General features: G+C 38.4%; 1 protein-coding gene across 3 annotated transcripts; it reads left to right on the plus strand.

The window, feature by feature from the left end:
- Positions 1-226: 226 nt before the first annotated feature.
- Positions 227-19242, plus strand: cry2 (cryptochrome circadian regulator 2). 3 transcript variants are annotated; one of them, XM_061969778.2, is made up of 12 exons: positions 227-520; positions 4789-4897; positions 8316-8458; positions 11244-11428; positions 11926-12014; positions 12311-12451; positions 12732-12857; positions 13661-13846; positions 13966-14117; positions 14220-14422; positions 17617-17697; positions 17806-19242. In XM_061969778.2, exons 1-12 carry the CDS (start codon positions 363-365, stop codon positions 18342-18344), a joined length of 2112 nt encoding a protein of 703 aa, XP_061825762.1. In that variant the 5' UTR covers positions 227-362; the 3' UTR covers positions 18345-19242. The 3 variants fall into 3 exon arrangements, with proteins under 3 accessions (XP_061825762.1, XP_061825764.1, XP_061825763.1); XM_061969780.1 differs by having other exon boundaries at positions 17617-17742; positions 17806-17947; XM_061969779.2 differs by lacking the exon at positions 17617-17697.
- Positions 19243-21070: the final 1828 nt, after the last annotated feature.

Raw genomic sequence — 21070 nt, forward strand, 5'->3', positions numbered from 1 at the left:
TTTCGCTATAGATGGCCACAAGTGCTGTATGTGTAGATGGAATATATGGTCAGTGTAGTGAACATTTCCGACATTTTATAACATGTCACTGGTCTTTTTCCACCAGTGCACCGATGTATTCCTGCAAACCAATCAAATTTAGACTTTCTTGTTGATGTTTTATGGACAGCCAATCAGCGAAGCTGGGAGCGACCATGCCCCTCCTACATTGTCTTGTCCCCTCCTCCTTCGAAGTCGCTTCTATTTTGACAGCTCGTAAACTAAGGGTCTCCCGTCGGATTTATCTCCTTTCCACCCTTTTTCCGGTATCGTTTTCACCGTCCACCGTGGATTTGACCCCTAGGATGGAGTGAAAAGCAATAATGGTGGTGAATTCGGTGCACTGGTTTCGCAAATGTCTTCGTTTACACGATAATCCGGCCTTGCAAGAGGCCCTCAACGGAGCGGATACCGTGCGTTGTGTTTATATCTTGGACCCCTGGTTCGCCGGCGCCGCTAACGTGGGAATCAACCGATGGAGGTTTGCTACACTCAAGTTTTACTTCTGAATGTTACATTTGTTGATTGCAACGCTTATATTCACACACATTTTTATGATTGCATACGTTATAGCTATGTTGCACCTGGAGTTTAGGATGTAGGCCTCATAATGGTCAGTTAGTTAGCTAATGCTAGCCTGGACTAGAGAGCGAATATAAAAGTATGATGTTGTCTGTTTCAATCGACTATTCCTTCGTGATTTGAAAATATTTATTCATTAAATTCCTACTTTCCCCCCCTCTGACCTGAATTATATAATAATGTTTTGAAAAAGCTTATTGTTAAAATGTGCCGCTACATGATATCGGACTGATTCTTAATACACTCAATTTGTTTAGATTGACGCAATACTTCCGATATCGGCATGTTTTCTTATCGATTCTATACTGAAATATGTCCAAACGAATGTGTTATATAACGTTAAAAACCTATTACCAGTAGGGTTGTAATAGAGTACCTTGCTGACAAGTAATCCACCAGCAGAGAAGATATGAATTAATTGATGAGCCTCTAGGCGTTGTTGTTGCACAATCGCCCAGAAAGCATATAAACGTCATATGAGGTGGCGACTTGTCCAGGGTGTACCCCGCCTTCCGACCGAATGCAGCTGAGATAGGCTCCAGCAGCCCCCACGACCCCGGAGGGGACAAGCGGTAAAAAATGGACGAATGGATTTCATGGTTTCGTTGTTTTGGAAGGCGTTTGCAATGATGCTTTCTAATTGTTCAATTTGTTTTATTACTTCTCTGTAAAATATACAGATAAAAGTTTGATATGTAAGTTCATCCATCCATTTTCAACCGCTTATCCGGAATTGGGTCGCGTGGACAACAGCTACAGCAGAGACCCCCAGACTTCCCTCTCCAGAGCAACATTAGCAACTTCCTCCTGGGGGATCCTGAAGCGTTCCCAGGCCAGAGAGGAGATGTAATCCCCCCATCTGTTCCTTGGCCTGCCCCGGAGTCTCCTCCCAGTGGGACGTGCAACCAGGACCTCCCTGGGGAGACGCTCGTGAGGCATCTGCACGAAATGCCCGAACCACCTAAGCTGGCTCCTTTCCAAGCGAAGGAGCAGCGGCTGTACTCCGAGTCTCTCTCTGGGTGACTGAGCTTCTCACCCTATCTCTAAGGGAGATGCCAGCCACCCTTCTGAGGAAACTCATTTCGGCCGCTTGTATCCGCGATCTTATTCTTTCGGTCATGACCCATACTTCATGACCATAGGTGAGAGTAGGAATGTAAATGATAAATGATAAATGGGTTATACTTGTATAGCGCATTTCTACCTTCAAGGTACTCAAAGCGCTTTGACAGTATTTCCACATTCACCCATTCACACACACATTCACACACTGATGGCGGGAGCTGCCATGCAAGGCGCTAACCAGCAGCCATCAGGAGCAAGGGGTGAAGTGTCTTGCCCAAAGACACAACGAACGTGACTAGGATGGTAGAAGGTGGGGATTGAACCCCAGTAACCAGCAACCCTCCGATTGCTGGCACGGCCACTCTACCAACTTCGCCACGCGAATGTAGATATGTTATGATATGTAAGTTTGTATCTCGAAACATTGGACGCCTGACATTATTTCAAGAACAGCGTAATTATTTGCACATTTGTTTAAAGTTAAAGTTAAAGTACCAATGATTGTCACACACACACGAGGTGTGGCAAAATTATTCTCTGCATTTGACCCATCACCCTTGATCACCCCCTGGGAGGTGAGGGGAGCAATGAGCAGCAGCGGTGGCTGCACCCGGGAATCATTTTTGGTGATTTAACCCCCAATTCCAACCCTTGATGCTGAGTGCCAAGCGGGTAGGTAATGGGTCCCATTTTTATAGTCTTTGGTATGACTCGGCCGGGGTTTGAACTCACGACCTACCGATCTCAGGGCGGACACTCTAACCACTAGGCCTAAACTATTGTTTAGGGCACAGATTGTTTCCTCAGTTGTTATTCGTTTAGAGATTTTTTGCCATAGAGTCTTTTAGGGCTGCAACTAACAACTAATTTGATAATTGATCAATCTGTCGATAATTACTTCGATTAATCGATTAATAATCGGATAAAAGAGACAAACTACATTTCTATCCTTTCCAGTATTTTATTGAAGAAAAAAAACAGCATACTGGCACCATACTAGCACCATACTTAATTTGATTATTGTTTCTCAGTTGTTTGTAATTCAAATGAGCGAAAGAGGGCCAAATATGCTGAGCTCACTGTAGAGTGTCGGAGTAACGGCTGGAGAGCCCGCTGTGAACCAGTCGAAATTGGGTGCAGGGGTTTTGCTGGTCACTCACTACAGCGTGTGTTCAGAATCCTTGGCATTAGAGGTCTGCAGTCGAGAAAAGCCACCAATAACATCCTAGAGGCCGCAGAAAATGCCTCCCGGTGGTTGTGGATCCGTAGGGGGGATCCGTGGTGTGCTACTTGGACACAGGCCGGGGTCTGATCACCCCCGGCTGGGTCGCCCGGGCGAGGGTGTCTGATAATTAAAGACCCGAAACACCCTATGACCCCGGGTTTATCACTGATGACGTGTCCAAGCATCACCGTGAGGTGTATTCAAGTTCTGTAAATGTTGCAGTTTATAAATAAAGGTTTATAAAAAATTAAAATATATAAATAAATAGATACATTTTAAAAAATAGCATCTGCGCATGCGCATAGCATAGATCCAACGAATCGATGACTAAATTAATCGCCAACTATTTTTATAATCGATTTTAATCGATTTAATCGATTAGTTGTTGCAGCCCTAGTGTCTTTGGTTTTCTTGAGATGACAGTCATCTAAAGTAAAAACAGGTAAATGGTCAGTGATATCACATATAAATAGGCCACTGGTGATTTGATTTCCCATAATGTTAGTAAAAATGTTGTTGATGATTGTGGCACTATGTGTTGTTATTCTGCTTGGTTTGGTTATGGTTGGATATAGAGACAAGCTGTACATTGTGTCAATGAAGTCATCAACACGTTTTTGCTTGGTTGAGTTTAACAAATCAATGTTAAAATCACCAGAGATAAATATGGTTTTATGGTTCACATAGGAAAATAGTTTACCCATCCACTCATTGAAAGTTTCTAGGTGCCCGGTATACACAACTCATGAAGATATTTGTCTTTTTGTCATTTAGGATTTCCACTGTTAAACATTCAAATAATCCAATTCAAATAATAAACTTTAGACTTCATCTCAGTGTATTTTACAAAGCCAGGATTACACCTTAAGTCACAGCCTATCTGGGATTGAACAAAATACACAATAAATAGATAGAAGCTTGTGTAGGTATCAAAAACATCACTTGTCATGTCCACATATTAATTTTGTGCTAACTCAACAAACCCTAAGAAACGGAGGTAGAACAAGAGGGTTGAGTTACATTCTGCGTTTACTTTTCTCATTTTTGACAGAGACATTTTGGGCCAATGAGGTTGCCAAATAACAATGTGTTTAAAACCTGCCGTTTTACGTTTCGTTTGGGTCGAGGGAGAAGAGCCGCAGTCACACTTTACTGTGTACCTCTTGCTTGGCCCTGGTATGAACCGTGTGCTTGCCTATCAGAATTGCTATTGTGACATCCAGTGAACACATAAAACAGCAGATTCTTTCATTAAAAAAAAATCTGCTAATTTTTAAACTTATCACGTGGGCCGCGGTCCAGATAAAACCCGTTTGTGGGCCTGATTCGACCCGCGGGCCATATGTTTGACACCCTTGGTCTATATAGACGGTGAAAGGGTAAACTGCACCAATATTTTTTGTAATCATTAAATTAAAGATAGTAGTAATTCTCACAGTGAAAATGCTTAAAAAACAACAACAAATAAACTCTAGCATTTCACTTTTTAACAGTTGACATTTCATAGTTTGATTCAGTAGAATTAAAGCAGTATTGAATCACTGAAACAACCACATTATATTACCATGATATTAAACAGTGATGGGATGGAGATTCCTTCACCTGGAGTTAACATTTAAAGCTTCTGAGCTGCTTGTTTCCCACCAATCAACAACTGAGTTTTTACTTTAAGAGTTAATGCAGCAATAAATCATTACAATTTAAGAAACATAGTAAGTATAAAAAGTTATGCACAATGCAAGGTAGTTGAAGCACCAAACTACAGTACATATAGTGCAACCAATGACTGTATTCACTCTGTCACTATTCTTCTGCATAATAGCACAATTATCTCTAAAGCACAGTTCTTCTGTGACGGTTTACTTGTTTCCCTGCAGGTTTCTGCTGCAGGCGCTGGAGGACTTGGACTGCAGTCTGAAGACGCTCAACTCCAGATTGTTTGTAGTCCGAGGGCAGCCTGCTGAGGTTTTTCCCAGGCTGTTTAAGGTCTGTACTGGTGGTTTCCTCATTATGTTTGAATATGCAGCTCTTAGCATGTAACAACACGTTTAGTCTGAGCATGACATGTTTCCATTACTTGGTGGCAATCTTGAAATTCAAGGATTCAAAGAACTTTATTGTCACATAAGCCCACATGAGATGGCATAACATTTAGTGCCTGAGCTCGCAAATTTAGCCCAATGAGTACCACAAGAACAATAGTGTGTACATAATAAGTTAAATTGGAAGAATTATTTATAATTTGTATATGTTATGAATGGAGTGGGTTATAAATAGCATAGGTTAGTAGTAATGGATTGTAAATAAAATATGATACTTAAAAATTTGAATAAATTGTGACCTTGTAGTACAAATAGAATGTACGGTAAGCACAATGACAGCAAACCAAATAAAAGCCCAGTTCATCATAGTTGGGACACATGTGCAAGTTGAGTATTCCTTGTGTAGGGATGCTCTTTTTTCCCAAAAGACGTGAAGCGAGATATTGTTTTGATTGCATTTTGTTAGTTATTTCTTAGTTAGCAGCATTACACAAAAACGATGCTAGCTGTTTTCATAACATAATTACAATGGTCTTATACATTTATGTCACTGAGATAGACTTTTGGTTTATTTTGACTTTTTTTTGGTGCTGATTTTTTTATGTTCAACCAGGAATTAACTTACTTGTATTTTAGCTACATGTCCTTTGAGTGGCATCACAAAATGGCCATTCATAGCAATCTACTGCCTTGTTCTTGTGGCGGGGTGTGACTGATAAGGTTGAAGGCATAAGATGGAGCTGTTTCTCAGATGCTTTAGGTTCCACTGCTGGCAACCATAATCTAATTATTGTCTATCTGTCCGCCTCCCTTCATTATTTTTCCATTTGCTGATATATACGTACATGGAAGTTTTTGGGTTCATAGTACATATAAAAGTGGATAGCTGGGTTGCAATCACGTGACTTAAAGGCAATTGTTGGTTTCAGGCGATGTCTGGAGCCCCATTAGGCTATTGTTTATTTACCTGAATCAGTGCAGATTTAAGCATATTTTGAAAGGTTTAGAGGCAAATATAAAAGTGATTATTAAAAAAATCTTTAAAATGGGATGGAGTGGTTTTTTACACACTCAAAAGAAAAATATTTAAAAAAAAAAAAGATTTAAACCATTTATCATCACCAAGAGGTTACTGCTCGCGTGACCTCACTTCGTTTGACCCTCCTGGTATTTAGAGAAGAAAAGATTGGAGACACATCATATTTTTACATTTGGAGGGGTCCACAAATTAAACATTAATCCATAAAAGACAAGTTGGACTTATTCGTGCATCGCTAAGTACCATACTTGATTGACATAAGGAGTGCCGTGCTGCTGTGATCGTGATGCTAATGAGAAAAAGGATAAGTTTGTTTGCCGTTGATTTTCTGCAACAAATATTAGTCTGTCATCTTCAATTAATGTCTGCAGTTGTTTTATGGTGTGAAGTTCATATATATAAATATATAACTTTGTGGTTTTATTATTGGCTGATGTCGACATTTAGTTTTTTTTCTCATTGTGTTTCTTGCTGTTTTCCCAAATTCTGCAGGTGTTTTTTTGTAATGTGCCTGTAGGGCCAATGACAAAGGAGTCACAGGCCTTAGATGGCCCCCGTGCCGCATTTTGAGCACCCCTGCTGTAGAAGCTAACTTTTTATGGCAACTGTAGGCCTAGTGCTGTACTATATTTGTTCATGCTATAGTCACATGTGGGATGCTAGTCAGGTTACGTCAGCATCAGAAATAGTCAAATCAGCTGTTCACCTGGCAGGTTTTTACCTTTTGAGAGGGGATAAACGGGAAAGTCCTTCTTTAGCTGCCACCTTGTTTCATCATATATTACTGCCTTAGAACATGTCAATGTTTACTTTAGTATATAAATCAACACAAAACCTGTACTATGGAGAAATGTTCACAGACTCTATTATTTGGCTTGTTAGCTTCCTGTTGCACTCGAGCGTTGATGATGATGATGGTGGGCTCTGTGATCGATGAAAGCGGGCCTCGATCGGGGCTGCTCGGCTTTACAGAACCTTACAGTTTGTGGAAAAGGTGGCAGAACTTCCAGCAGATCACCGCATTGCTGGAGAGAGGAAGCCGGCTTATTGCTGCCCAGAAAGTGTGGGCGCCTTTTTGAAAATGCGTCCCCAAAATGCAATTCCTCGCATGCAGAAGATGCTAGAAAATGTTCGATGCGTTGCAACAGTGAGCCTTAATGCATTGTTGCAGCTCAATGATTTTTGAGGACGTCATAAAATGCGCGTTTTCGAGACGAGCAGGTGAAGTGTGCCACCATGCTAGTGGGGTGTGGCCGCAGTGTCAAGAGCGGAGTATGTGAGGCTGAAGAGCGTGCCTTTTTGGGGGTCTGTTATTCACTCTCTGGGTGGGGGTGTCAGAGATGTCATATCAATGCATTATTTATTTTTTTCTAATATTTTCGCGATCGACCGGTAGGGTCCCAAAGATCAACTGGTCGATTGCGATCGACGGGTTGGCGAACCCCTGTACTACAGCAATGAATGGGAAATACTTTTCACCCTTTCAAATTATCACCCTTTTCCATCAGGTCCTATTTGTTAGTTAATGCCTTTTTTTAATACAAATGTTTAATACATTTGGGTCAATCAAGGAGTTTGACCCTAATTTTGTCGTAAGCAAATGAACTGTAGCTACGCAGAACCCGGTTTATTAACCTGTCAGAAGATATTATAATAATTTTTTTCTTGCATGTACAGTTTTGGTCAGGTCAGAAGTATATTTTTGCTGGGCCCTAAAGAATTAACTTTTTTTCCACATCGATATAATAATTTCAAGATTTATCTTTTTTGTACAACTGTTGTTCTGAACATGAAAGTCTATATAACAGTGATTCTCAAACTGTGATACGTGTACCACTTTTGGTATGCAGACTTAATTAAAGTACAGTGTTTTATTTCCCTGTAAAATGGATGCATGGATAAACAGTGTTAATGTTCAATCTGTGTCTAATGTTACAGTGACCACAAATATTAAATATGCTTGTTAAATAAAACCTCTACCTTGTTTTTAATGAATACTAGGCCTACTATGCTACTGTATTTTATAGTTGGTCATTATGATGAGGTGGTACTTTATGAAAAATTATTGAGAACCACTGATATATGACATAAAACAACAGCAGCCAAGGTAAATACATTCAGGCCTCTTTACATTAAATGTACACCTGAAACAAAATGTATTTACATTCAGCGCACTTGTTCTTCTGGAGAAATATAAGTTAGTGTGTGCACCTATATTAATGACACTCATAACAAAATGTTTTAATTTCAGTTGATTTAATGACACTCATAACAAAATGTTTTAATTTCAGTTGATAATGTAAATCTTCTGGTCCCTCTTTAGGAATGGAAAATGACGAGGTTGACGTTTGAGTACGATCCAGAGCCGTATGGGAAGGAGCGGGACAATGCCATTATCAAAATGGCCCAAGAATTTGGCGTGGAGACTGTTGTCAGGAACTCTCATACCCTCTATAACCTTGAAAGGTGCGTGACACACACACATTCACATTCACAAGCACAAACACAGATAGACTGAATAATTTTAGACTGAATAATTCTGGACATGGAAGTTTTTGTTAAAATATTTAAAAAAAAAATGAAAATATCGAAATTTGAAAAATCCTCTAACACAATGTCTTTTTAGTCTTTTGTCCCTTTCTTGTGCCATTTCCAAAAAAAAAAAAAAAACATTCACTGAATACAATTTAACTATTATTTGGTTTGTGCAAGATTATCATAACTACCAGGGATGTGTCGGTACCTTTTCATTTTTTAATCTGGGAATCATACTCAACGGTACCAAGTTTCTGTACTTTTGTGTGTGTTATTGTTTTAATAAATTTTAATTTGTTTAGTAATAAAATCGATTTTTTCAATTCAACATAAAACACTGTTTTGATAATGATAACCATGCTACCCTTTTGTTTTATTTAGTTTTCTTACAGTACTGACTGTCATTTGCAAGTATGTGTTCATTTCAGTTTGACCCAGGCGTGTTGCTGTAGTCCAGAAGTAGTCTATTGTCTATAAGTTGGATGTGCCAGTCTTGTCTTTTGTTGAGCTGTACAAAGTGTTTATACTGTAAGTATTGTACGTATTACACACCAGCTGTTTGATTGTAACATGCTTTTTTAATGTAGTCTTCAATACCGAATTTAGATGTTGAAATTGCCATGTAAATCAGTAGCATGTAGTATAAGGCATATTCAATGTAAATTAGTGGGCAAGTTCATTTTTAAAAGTGGAGCCTTATTTTTAAGTGCTTTCTATCATACATGCTTGCTTTGTTGTCATGGAAAATTGCAATGTTACCAGGCAGTCCGCTACAAATAAGCCTGTTTGCTGCCAAGTACTTGAGCCGGTGCCGAGTCTGCAACCGGACATGGGGTCACATGCAACAAAGGTATCGAAATATGTTACTGTTTGGTATCACGTGAATCGGTACCTGGTAGTACCGACTGAATTCAGTTGGGACCCATCCCAAATGATTATACTTTCTTTTTTGTCATTTCACATCTAAGACCGAGAACACAGTTCAGGTGTTGGCTTCTGAGGTGATATAGTGCTTAAATACCAGCAAATATTATATATATATGTATATATTATATATCATGCTGCTTTTAGGTAGATCTGCTCTCCAAATGCTGGGACTAGATTATATGGAGTGTGCAGGGTAAGAAAATTACACTTATGCAAGAGCTCTCCTCATGTCTGCTCAGCTACACAGAGAGAACTCAGTTCAGTTCTCTCTTGCATAATGATACTGGGTGAGGCTGAAGGAAGCTTATCGTTTGTGTGTGCTCACTGAGTTGGAGGGTTTTACTTTGGTGCTTGTAGACATGTGCTTACTGCGTTCGCTCAGAGCTGTCACGGTGAAGTGACCAATAGGAAGCCATGTCAGCTGCAAATCCACCAACCCTGGATCCAGTGCTGGCAGATACACACTGAGGTTGTATAAGATAGAAACTAAAAATACAAAGCTTCACTATCAGCCCCAGCGGCAAGACAGAAATAAGCCAAGTATGTTGAAATGCAAACAACACCTTATATAAACCACACTTAACATTTTTAGAGTACAATTACACATTTTGATGCTTTGAATATTTTGTAATATTGCAAACAAAAGGACCTTCCTCAGCACAAATAGAAGTAGTTTATTTCAGACATAACAATTCCGTAAAGTAAAGATACAGAGACAAATTGTTCACAATAAAAACATATAAAAAATTAAAATTATTCGGTTTTTATTGTGGGGGAGGAAGTGAAACTTATTTAGTTTGACCCCTTATTCATGAATTCATAACTATCTCGCTTTCTTGTCATTATCATCTATAAAATGATTAATTTACTGATCCTAATCTAATATTATAAAACATATGTTTATCTCACATAAACAATTTTTTGGCACAAACATACATACGTGACTATACACATCTATAGGCATATACAAATACGAAGTGACAGTACCGTAACACCAACAAATAATAAATACTGGTAAACATAAAAAAAAAAAGTTAATTATTTAATGAAACAATAAAAAAAATCTGAAATCAGAATATATGAAATAAAAGTTTAAAGATATACAATACAATATATAAAAACGATAAAATAAGTAAAATACAGAAAAACCTAAAAAATAAACATTAAAATATAGCTAAGAAACAGAAATAATGTTCAAAAATACGAAATAGTTATGTAAAATTTGACTTCAGGGTGATTTTAGGATCAATAGCCAAATGTACAGATCAACTTTGTTCTTTTGTCTAAGGCAGTGTTTTTAAAATAGTGGTTTGGGACTTCCTGCGATGATGTGTCAGCGCAGGACATTTTCATCTTTTGTGTTCACACTGTACTATTTATGTTAGAACGATACACAAGCATGCAGCTACGTGGCAGCAATGCTCAATCTAATCAACAGGGTCCCTCCTCTACGCAGTAGAAGTAGTAAGTACACAGGGACATATGTGTACTGTGCTAAAGGTGGCGCAGAGATAGAGAAGTTTGTGTCATCAGCGGCATGTATAAAAATGTAACTCACACAGTTCGTTGTGCAGATAAATAACTTCTCAACAGTAATTAAATTCGGGGGGCGGTTCGTGGAAAATTTCTGTCTCCCCGGGGGTCATGACAAAAAATAATTGAGAAGCACTGGTCTAAAGTGTCTAAGGTGGTTCTGTACACTTACACTCAATGCACACTGTTTGGAATTTTGCCTTTGACAAGACTGTTAAAGTATTACATTACCTTCTATTTTCCTCCTTCCTTGCAGGATAATAGAGATGAACAACAACAGTCCTCCAATGACCTTTAAGCGTTTTCAGACCATTGTAAGCAGACTAGAGTTGCCAAGGCGACCCCTGCCTCCCATCACCCAACAGCAGATGGACAAATGTCATACTAAGATAGCTGACAACCATGATCAGCTCTACAGTATACCTTCTCTGGAAGAATTAGGTAGACAGTACTTTTACTCTAATGGCTAAATGTATTGTTCTTTTGTATTGGGCCGAGTGTAACTCACAAATCTGGTATTGCTATTAGTTGAATTATTATAATTTTTCGTTTAGTAGGGGTGGGCAGCATGGGCCTAAGGTTTTGGCTATATGACAATACCTGTTAGATATCTGTAATTCCTTAAAAATTGGAATGTGTTCAAATTAAATGTAAAACATTTGATATTTGTAACAACCACTTCTTTCTATACATTTGTCTCGGAAATGTGTCTTAAAAACTCTATATACCACCCAGCCCTATTGATAAGTACGTTTTTACCATTCTTTACACACATTATCTTAATGTACAAGTCTGGATCAAGCTAGTTTGAAATCATTGAGGTTTATGTGCTTCAAAACATGTAGTATTGTGGGGATACTAAAGCTCTTACCTTTTTAAGGTTGAATGTACTTTGCATGGTTATGTGTTGGAACTGATGTGTGCAACTATATGTCCAGGTTTCAGGACCGAGGGTTTGCCGCCAGCTGTGTGGCGTGGAGGAGAGTCAGAGGCATTGGACAGACTCAACAAACATCTGGACAAAAAGGTAGACTTCGACTAGATACAGTCGATTGCAATTAAATTGTTGTAATATATAGATGGCCATTCAACTAAATGTTCTTGATCAACAATGGGAAAATCTAATAAAATTAACAATAGATTTCGCTTTTTTAGACAGCACATTACAGTAGTTGAGAATAAATTTACAGCACCTCAATACATGATTGAACTACAATCGTATTAGATGCAATCAACCAAATTTGAAATGATCAGTTAGTTGATTAATGAGTTATTATGCCCAACCATTGGCTAATGTGTGCACGTTTTTTTGTGTTTTTGTAGGTGTGGGTGGCAAATCTTGAGCACCCTCGGGGCAACATGTGCTCTCTGTATGCAAGTACAACAGGCCTCAGCCCCTATTTGCGTTTCGGCTGCTTGTCCTGTAGGGTCCTCTACTACAACCTCAGGGAGCTCTACATGAAGGTACCACCAATCGTTACTCTTGAACAAAATCTTTTGATCAAGGGAGAATTACAAGAATTCACATTTTGGGATGGTGGATTATACCCAGATTGTAAGTACTGTAGATCATAAAAATGCAACAAGAAGAAACCAGAGAAAAATACACAAGATACAGAGTAAAGAAATTATTGAAGACTGCATTTAAATTCAAACAGGCAATGCCTCAGTTGATGGCTTTGTGTTTGTTCTGCTTCAAAGAAATTCACAAGTGCCCTCTCTTCTCTTTTGTGTTTACCATTAGCTCCGCAAGCGTTGCAGTCCTCCGTTGTCCTTGTTTGGACAACTCTTATGGAGGGAATTCTTCTACACTGCTGCCACAAACAATCCAAACTTTGACCGCATGGATGGAAACCCCATTTGTGTTCAGGTGGGCATAATTGTATTCTCTGAGCCTGTCATTTGATTATTCTCTGAGCCTGTCATTTGATTACTATGCAATACAGTGAAAAATCCAAACTAAACACACTGGTCAACTTCCAATTTGATCGGATTTCTTTTTATATACTGCACTCAACTGTAGTATATATTTGATGTAAACTGTACTGTACTGTAGTATATTTGAAATAATTTGTTCCAGAGCCAAAACTATGTTGTCATGAATAAACCTTTATTAATAACCTCACAGGCAACATTTATAAAAAGTGGATCTATGATGATTTCATTCTAAATTTTAATCACTTCCTTGTGGTCCAGATAATGTGTATTGGATATGCTTTGGTGTAACATTTGTGAAAATGTTGCTCCATATTTACAAGCAGTTTTTTTTAGTCTGTCTGCAAGCTGTCTGTTGTGGAGGTGTTTTCAGATTGCATCCTCTCCAAAAGTATCATCATTTCTCTTTTGAAAATGTACACTGTTTAGATATACAAATTATATTTGTCACTGCTATTTTCTTTCCAGACATAATCTAAAATAAACATTATAAACATTATATTGATTTGCCTGGTCACTACATTAGGTACACCTACACATGCCGAACGAGAGTGTATACAAACAGCTGTTTTAGCTGCATTTATGTCACTGCATGTCACAAGGCTGTGCTATTATGCGCATGTCACGGTTAGATGAAAATAATACTTTGTCTTACTTTTTTGTGTTTCCTCATGGCTTGAAGCAGAAGCTCCTCCCCCTCTGGTTACAAATGATAATAATAAATACATTTGTCTCTAGATTCCTTGGGACCAGAATCCCAACGCACTTGCTAAATGGGCTGAGGGCCGGACTGGTTTCCCCTGGATCGATGCCATCATGACCCAGCTCAGACAGGAAGGCTGGATCCACCACCAGGCTCGGCACGCCGTGGCTTGTTTCCTCACCAGGGGGGACCTATGGATCAGCTGGGAAAGTGGCATGAAGGTAGGACAAAACAATTAAATTAACGTCTTAACCTGTTCATACAGTAGAATTAGTTCACTTCGGCATACGGGATAGTGCACTTGGAGAGACTCTTACGGCATGTGCTTCTGTTCCTTCAGGTGTTTGAGGAGCTGCTGCTAGATGCAGACTGGAGTGTAAATGCTGGCAGCTGGATGTGGCTGTCATGTAGTGCCTTCTTTCAGCAGTTCTTCCACTGCTACTGTCCTGTCGGCTTTGGAAAAAGAACTGACCCTACAGGAGATTACATCAGGTCGGCATTTTTTCCATATTCAATTTCTGCAGGTTTCTTTCACAAGGCTGCATGTGTTTTAAAAATGACAAAAGCTGAATTGAACTTATGATCATCCCGTAGGCGTTATATCCCCATCTTAAAGGACTACCCAAACCGCTACATATATGAGCCCTGGAATGCCCCTGAGTCAATCCAGAAGGCGGCAAACTGTGTAGTTGGAGTGGATTATCCGAAACCAATGATCAACCACGCTGAGGGCAGCAGACTCAACATTGAGAGGATGAAACAAGTTTACCAGCAACTCTCACATTACAGAGGACTGAGTAAGTCAGCTAATAACTCAGTTACTGTCTTTAACGCACACACTCTCATTAAGACCATTCCTAAATTGATAGATACATTTTGAGTTCTCCTGCACTCCCATTTCCTTACACTTCTCAACTTTGCATATAGATTTCCACACCTTCCTAAGAATGCAACACAATACAAGAACATTGCCATGCTCATTTAGTTAAGTAAGGCTACCAAAGATATGTTGAAGATAATACTACCCAGTTTGACACCATTGCAACTACAGCTATAAAGATATTGTTCTGAAATACTTCTCTGACATTTTTAATCAGATTGATACACTAGATCAAATTAGAAAGTGCATGTGTGCCTTGATCCTAAGCGGACATGTGACTACCACTTTGCATTTTACAAAAAACCTGTCAATCATCTTTATTGTCGTTTTTGTATATGAAAGGGCATTTCTCGGGTAGCTTTACAAACCATGATTTTTAAAGTGGAGTGTTTGTCTTCTCTAACAAATTTTGCACTTTTTTTGTAAACCAACTTTTACCTGCTTATGCCTAATTAACCCGTTTTTGGACAATTCTGGTCAGAGGTTTTTTACACCCATCCTGGGAATGATTGTCTCATATATTTTGGGCCCTGGACGATTTATTTGTATTGTTGGTTATATGGGATGTAACAACTAAACATCTTCAGTAATTTTAAAAAAACAAGTATTGGATGCATAAGTTTGAATTGATTTTGAATTGCTGATATAGGCTACAGCAACCCCGAGAGGGACAAGTGGTTGACAATGGATGGATGGATGGATGTTTACTATTGTGCAGTCGTAGGTGACTTACAATGCCAGCCCTCGATTTGCAAGTCCTTTAAAAGACTGGGCACTCAGTAATAGCTTCTCTCTTCTCCTGATGGTGTCTAGGCGTATACTTTTTACGTGATGGCTGCTGCCTAAAGCAACTAAATGCCTCCAGACTGTGCAAGATGTGGCTAGATAGTCCCATTTGTCTGCACCGAGGCTGCATCTCTTGAGATTATACTTCAGTTTGTCTTTATATCACTTGCGTTGGCCGCCCTGTGTCTGTTTACCTTGGTGTAACTGGTAACAAAAAAGTTGCTTGTGCGGGCGATTATTAGGTATGCATAATAAATGCCCTGTTCCAACGCAGCCGATTTTGGACAATGATTGTCTATAATAGTCATACAGTTGGCTTGCTCTAAGACGCTGTTGTTTGTTCGTTTATCTCACCCACTGTTGCTTAACATCTTGCGTAGAGAGCGTTAGTGATACAGCTCAAGACTTTTCAGGTGGCGTCTATAGGTGGTCCATGTCTTGCTTGCATAAGGCAGCATAGCCATAATGATGGCTCTATACATATGAATCTTGGTATTTGTGCAAAGGCTCTTTTTCTTGAATACTCCTTATCTCAGATGTCCAAAAACGCTGTTGGCGCTGCTGAAATGGTGCTTCACTTTCTTGTCAATTTAATTGAATAGCTTTATTTGATTAGGACAATGCATATTGATCATCATATGAACAAAGCATCACAATAAATATGCCAGAATTAGCTACAATAGTTAAATATCATCTGTTGTCCTAAGGCAGGAACCATAAAAACAGACACATTTAGCAACAATATCATACGTACATTAAAATATGACTTACAATAAATTCTGACGATAAAACAAGCAACACAAAATGAACAGTTGAGCATTCGCATTACACACAGGTACAAGATTGGTTTGTCTTTAACCACTGTATTACTGTTTTTTTGAAAATTGAATAGTTGACACAGTTCTGAATATGGGCTGGTTGTGTGTTCCATGTATGTGTGCTTCCAATTGAGACAACCATTTGACTAAATTTAGTCCTACATCGTTGAATGTTACCTCACCTCTGGTTAGCGCTCTAGTATTGACTCGATTGCCAGGGCAAGGGATGTACTGATAGGAACATTTAATTTCGCATTGATTATCATTATTATTGCAGTATTGTTGAATGTGCTCAAAAAGTACTTATACACACATTGAAATCTCTTTTTTTTAAATAACTAAAATAAATAGACCCGCTTTAAAAAGCCCACAAGTTTGAATATTTGTGTTTCTTATGCTGCACTAGAAAGAGTATTCTAGTGGGCGTTGTGGTGTGCTACTCTGTTTAGCGGTTCTTGAATCCACTGTAAAAACACTTCCATGTCATATTCTTCTCAGTATGTATCATCACTCTGTACTAAGAGAGCACAGCTTGTAGGTTCAATGTGCACAATTGAATATCTTAGTTGCTCAGACAGCAAGGTGTTTATATACGTTTAGAATGGGGTATGTTGTTTCTTAATGGGGAAATACATTAATGTCTCTCCTGGATTCATATTAGCATTTAAGCTAGCTACAGTCTGTCCGTGAGTTTATCAAAGTGCTGTTATAAATCACGTTTTTTCAATAATTTTTCATTAAAAATAAAAATACTAACTGTTGAGAGTTTTACTGTGGTTATCATTAATACCGTTTATCGTTACCACTTACAACTCCTAGCCATGGGGATTAATTACTTCATGCATGACTTTCTATATTTGATCTTGTATGCATAAATCTGATCCTGTGTAAATTACAGGAACTCTCAAATAATTAGAAATCACTGAAGAATCGATAAATTATACAGTATTATCATTGCATCCTGGAACAAGAACCATCCATAGATGTTCAAAAGACACTAAGTAACCCATTTCCACAGTTTGTTTTTTTAAATACTTTTCAAGTGGCCACGGCTGATTTATTACATGACAGGCAAGTTCAGTAACATGCTAACCTTCCAGCACAAAGTCATATTTTTAGTAGTTTGCGTATATTTGTGTTGAGAATATGAGTTGTGGGGGTGATGTGTCTCCACTTAAATGAAAATTTGTCAAACAACCGGACAATTATCAGGCTCATTATCTGGTGGCACACATACAAACATAACCCTGTTGTTATTTTCAATGTCCCGTACTTGAACATGCGCATGCCCTCACAAGAATGTTTTTCAGTGTTTAAAATATAACAGTGTTTTTAAGATCCATTTTCATGAGTTTGCAGTCCAATGTAGTGCCCTTTTGAGCCAGGAGGGAGACCACCATCTGGCATGTCATGTTAACCCTTGCAGAGAGCTGTGTTTTCCTGAGTGCTTTTGTTTGCAATGTTAAGTAAACATATGAGACCAGTAGTGAGTTTCTGTGTCTGTTAGGTCTGCTCGCATCAGTACCAACAATCCAAGAGGAGGCAGAGCCACCAATGACTGATGAGTCTCAGACCAGCAGTGGCCCTGGTGGGAGGAAACACTATTCTTTCTCATATTGAGAAAAGCTACAATGTAATCCTTATTGGTTTCATTAAACAAACACTGTGCTCATATGTTTTGCTTCTGTATTCCTAGACTCTCCCTCCAGAGTTATTGATGATGAAACAGCTGGCTGCTCTACAGCTCCTGATTCATCTACTGTCTGCGCATCTTCCACTACTGTTCCAGATCAAGAACTGGAAAAAGATGGAATGATTTGCCAATACCAGACAACCCCTAACTCCTTAGATTCTCACATACAGCCTTTTGCAGCCATAACATCAACATGTGCAGGCTATTTGGCAGCTGCAGAGCCCCCTCCATCTTCAGGATTGACACCAGGTCTGAACCCCTTATCACGGTCCAAAACAACCCCGCCTTCCTCATCATGTTTCACTTTGCCGCCATCCCCAAGTCAAGCTCCAGCCCAAACTCAAACGTCTTCTTTGGGGTTAAGGAGGAAATGCTTTACCCGTAAAGTGCACCGTGGTCAGAGACAACGAGGGCGACAGAGCTGCTTTCGAGGGGTCAGAGAGGGAGCGATTGAGATAGCGGGAGGGGACGAGAAGATGGACGAAGGTGTAGAGACAGATGAGGAGAGAATGGAAGAGGAGACTTATGCAGCACATCGGTAGTAATATACAGTACAGAAACACCTTAATTGCTGGAGGAAACACATCAAAGCATGATATTATTACATTTTGGATCAATCTCCCATTCTATCCATTATGTTTTTATATGATAACAAACTATATAATGCTGCTAACGGGTTTCTCTTATTGACTCGCTTGTGTGAGCAAAAGTTAGAGTGGTTGGTGTGGCAGTGTTTTCTTAGTGGCAAATATTATATTTTCCAATATGGTTTCAGGACAAGATTCTATATTTTTATCCGGGTAAACTGGACAAATAAGCTGACGGAGCGGTTTTCTCATTATGCAGACAATAGACACTCATTGGACACATGGTACACATGCACAATGTCATTCTATCTCACGCAATAGCTACAGTGTGGGGGTGACGGATTACTTGGTTGGTCACCAATGATCCCGAAAATAATAAGGTAGAGGATAAATAAACAAAACTCATATCAAATTGTATCTTTTTACCAAGAAATGCTAAGTACATTATTTCAGTGGTAGTTTACTGTGTTGTACGTAGCACTGCACTGTTTAATACTGGGAGCTGTTTCTTTTCTATGTATAAAATAAGGTAACCAAAATTCTATAAATTATACAGTATAAATGCATTCAACTGTCAATATGATGCACTTGTGCAGATTTACACCAGTGCAAACTTCAACTGTGATAACACACCTATTCATTTTCTTTCTCATTGGCAGTCAATCGAACCTGAGCATTAGTATCTTTGAATAGAAGTATTTATTGATATAGCTCCTGCATCACTGTCCTAAACTGTATATTGATATCAACAGCCTGATTGTGCAGGTGTACCTAATTAAGTGTCTGGTGAGTTTGTATGTCTGAAAGTGCCGGAATGTGTGTGTGTGTGTATATATATATATATATATATATATATATATATATATATATATATATATATATATATACAAAAAATATATATATATATATATATATATATATATATATATATATATATATGTATGTATATGTGTGTGTGTGTATATGTATGTATGCATGCATGTGTGTGTGTGTGTGTATATATATATATATATATATATATATGTGTGTATGTATATTATATATATATATATATATAATGTATGTATGTATATATATATATGTATGTATGTATATTAATGTATATATATGTATGTATATTACAGTATATATATATATATATATATATATATATATATATACACACACACACACACATACAAACAAACAAAAAAATGATTTGAATGAGAAATTATTCAAAGAAACAAAACAAAATGAGTCAAATCATAATTCAGGGATGGACACTTAAATGAATGACATTGCCTTGTTTAAGTTGCCCTATTAACAGAAGATGCCCTTTTTTCGCTCTCTTGCCTACATAGAACTCCTGACACCACAGTATAACCTGAATTATAGGTGCAATACTATTTTTATTACATAGAAAAATGACAATGTTGAGTTGACTGACAAGCTAAATCAGTGTATTTTTGTTTTTTGTGTAATTATATTTTATACTGAAAGGTTGTAATCTGCATTGCAACTGGGGCAAACCCCAAAACTGAGGCAGGCTAAAGGATGCTTGAGAAGCCAAATGAAATGCATTATGCTCTAATTAAGTTGTATGTCCGTTAGTGTATAGCTTTTGGTCGCACACGTACCGTATACCCACTGTATACATGAAATAAGTATTTGACCCCTTGCTGATTTTGGAAGTCTACACCCTTACAAAAACACGACAATGTCATATTTTTATGGTAGGGTTATGTTAACAGAGAGAGTATATCAACCAACAATTCCTGAAAATGTATTTCATCCCACACCAACCAACAGGTATTCTGCCAATTAGATTTTTGCCAACACCTGAATGCCTCAAATAAGGCTTGAGATATTGTGATGTAATCGTGTTCGCCATCCCCCCCTGTCACACATGGAGGTGAGAAACACTGCAGCTGTTTCTCCGCCAAGGGTGAAACGTTTCGCCTCATCGAAGGGCTGATGAAAGTGGCCATGTACCATAGAATCTTAGATGAAAACATCTGGGCAAAACACTAAAGATAGGTTGCAGATAGATGAGATCTAAAACGGGGAAACGAAGGGAGTGGATGAAAATGAAGACCATTAGGATTCTGGAATGGCCCAACCAGTCTCTTGATCTCATCCCATACAAAATATGGAGTCTTAAACTTCTTGGTGCCAAGTGACAGCCTCAACACAGTCAGGATTTGGAATGACAAGGGTTTATTCACCAAATACTAAGTCATGGTTAGCTTAGGAATCATATCAAATACATATTCTCTTTCTAACCTTAGTTTTCTTTGCTGGGATAACCCCCACCCCCTTGCCCCCCCTCCTCCCTCTTCCACACACATTCAGTCTCTGTTAAATAAACCTACTGTTAAAAAATCTGTTCATATTTATAAGAGGGTACACTTAAAAATCCCCCGCCCCTCCACACAGTACATACTATACAGAAGAAGTCAAGTCCATGTTTGAATATTTGCTCCAATTTTCTCTGGTGTTTGAAGATACTTCTTGTGCTCTATTGAATGTAGAGGAAAGGTGTGTTTGCCTCATATACTGTATCAGAGATTGTACTTAAAATATTTGAACCCATTAACTATATATTTTCAAGTCTTATTTTACAATTTTAATCATCCATTTTTTTTGTAAATGCTCTGCATTATTTATAGCTTCTGTTTGTCAGTCTTTTCTCAGCCTCTGCA

Source organism: Nerophis lumbriciformis, linkage group LG10, assembly GCF_033978685.3.
Source record: "Nerophis lumbriciformis linkage group LG10, RoL_Nlum_v2.1, whole genome shotgun sequence".
In the NCBI taxonomy this organism is placed as follows: Eukaryota; Metazoa; Chordata; class Actinopteri; order Syngnathiformes; family Syngnathidae; genus Nerophis; species Nerophis lumbriciformis.

What these genes read in the sequence shown, in the direction of transcription:
- cry2 (XM_061969778.2), top strand. Translation starts at nt 363, where the DNA reads ATGGTGGTGAATTCGGTGCACTGGTTTCGCAAATGTCTTCGTTTACAC. An exon ending in ACAAACATCTGGACAAAAAG is followed by an intron (nt 12,015 to 12,310) that starts GTAGACTTCGAC and finishes GTGTTTTTGTAG; the next exon opens with GTGTGGGTGGCAAATCTTGA. An exon ending in TCAGACCAGCAGTGGCCCTG is followed by an intron (nt 17,698 to 17,805) that starts GTGGGAGGAAAC and finishes CTGTATTCCTAG; the next exon opens with ACTCTCCCTCCAGAGTTATT.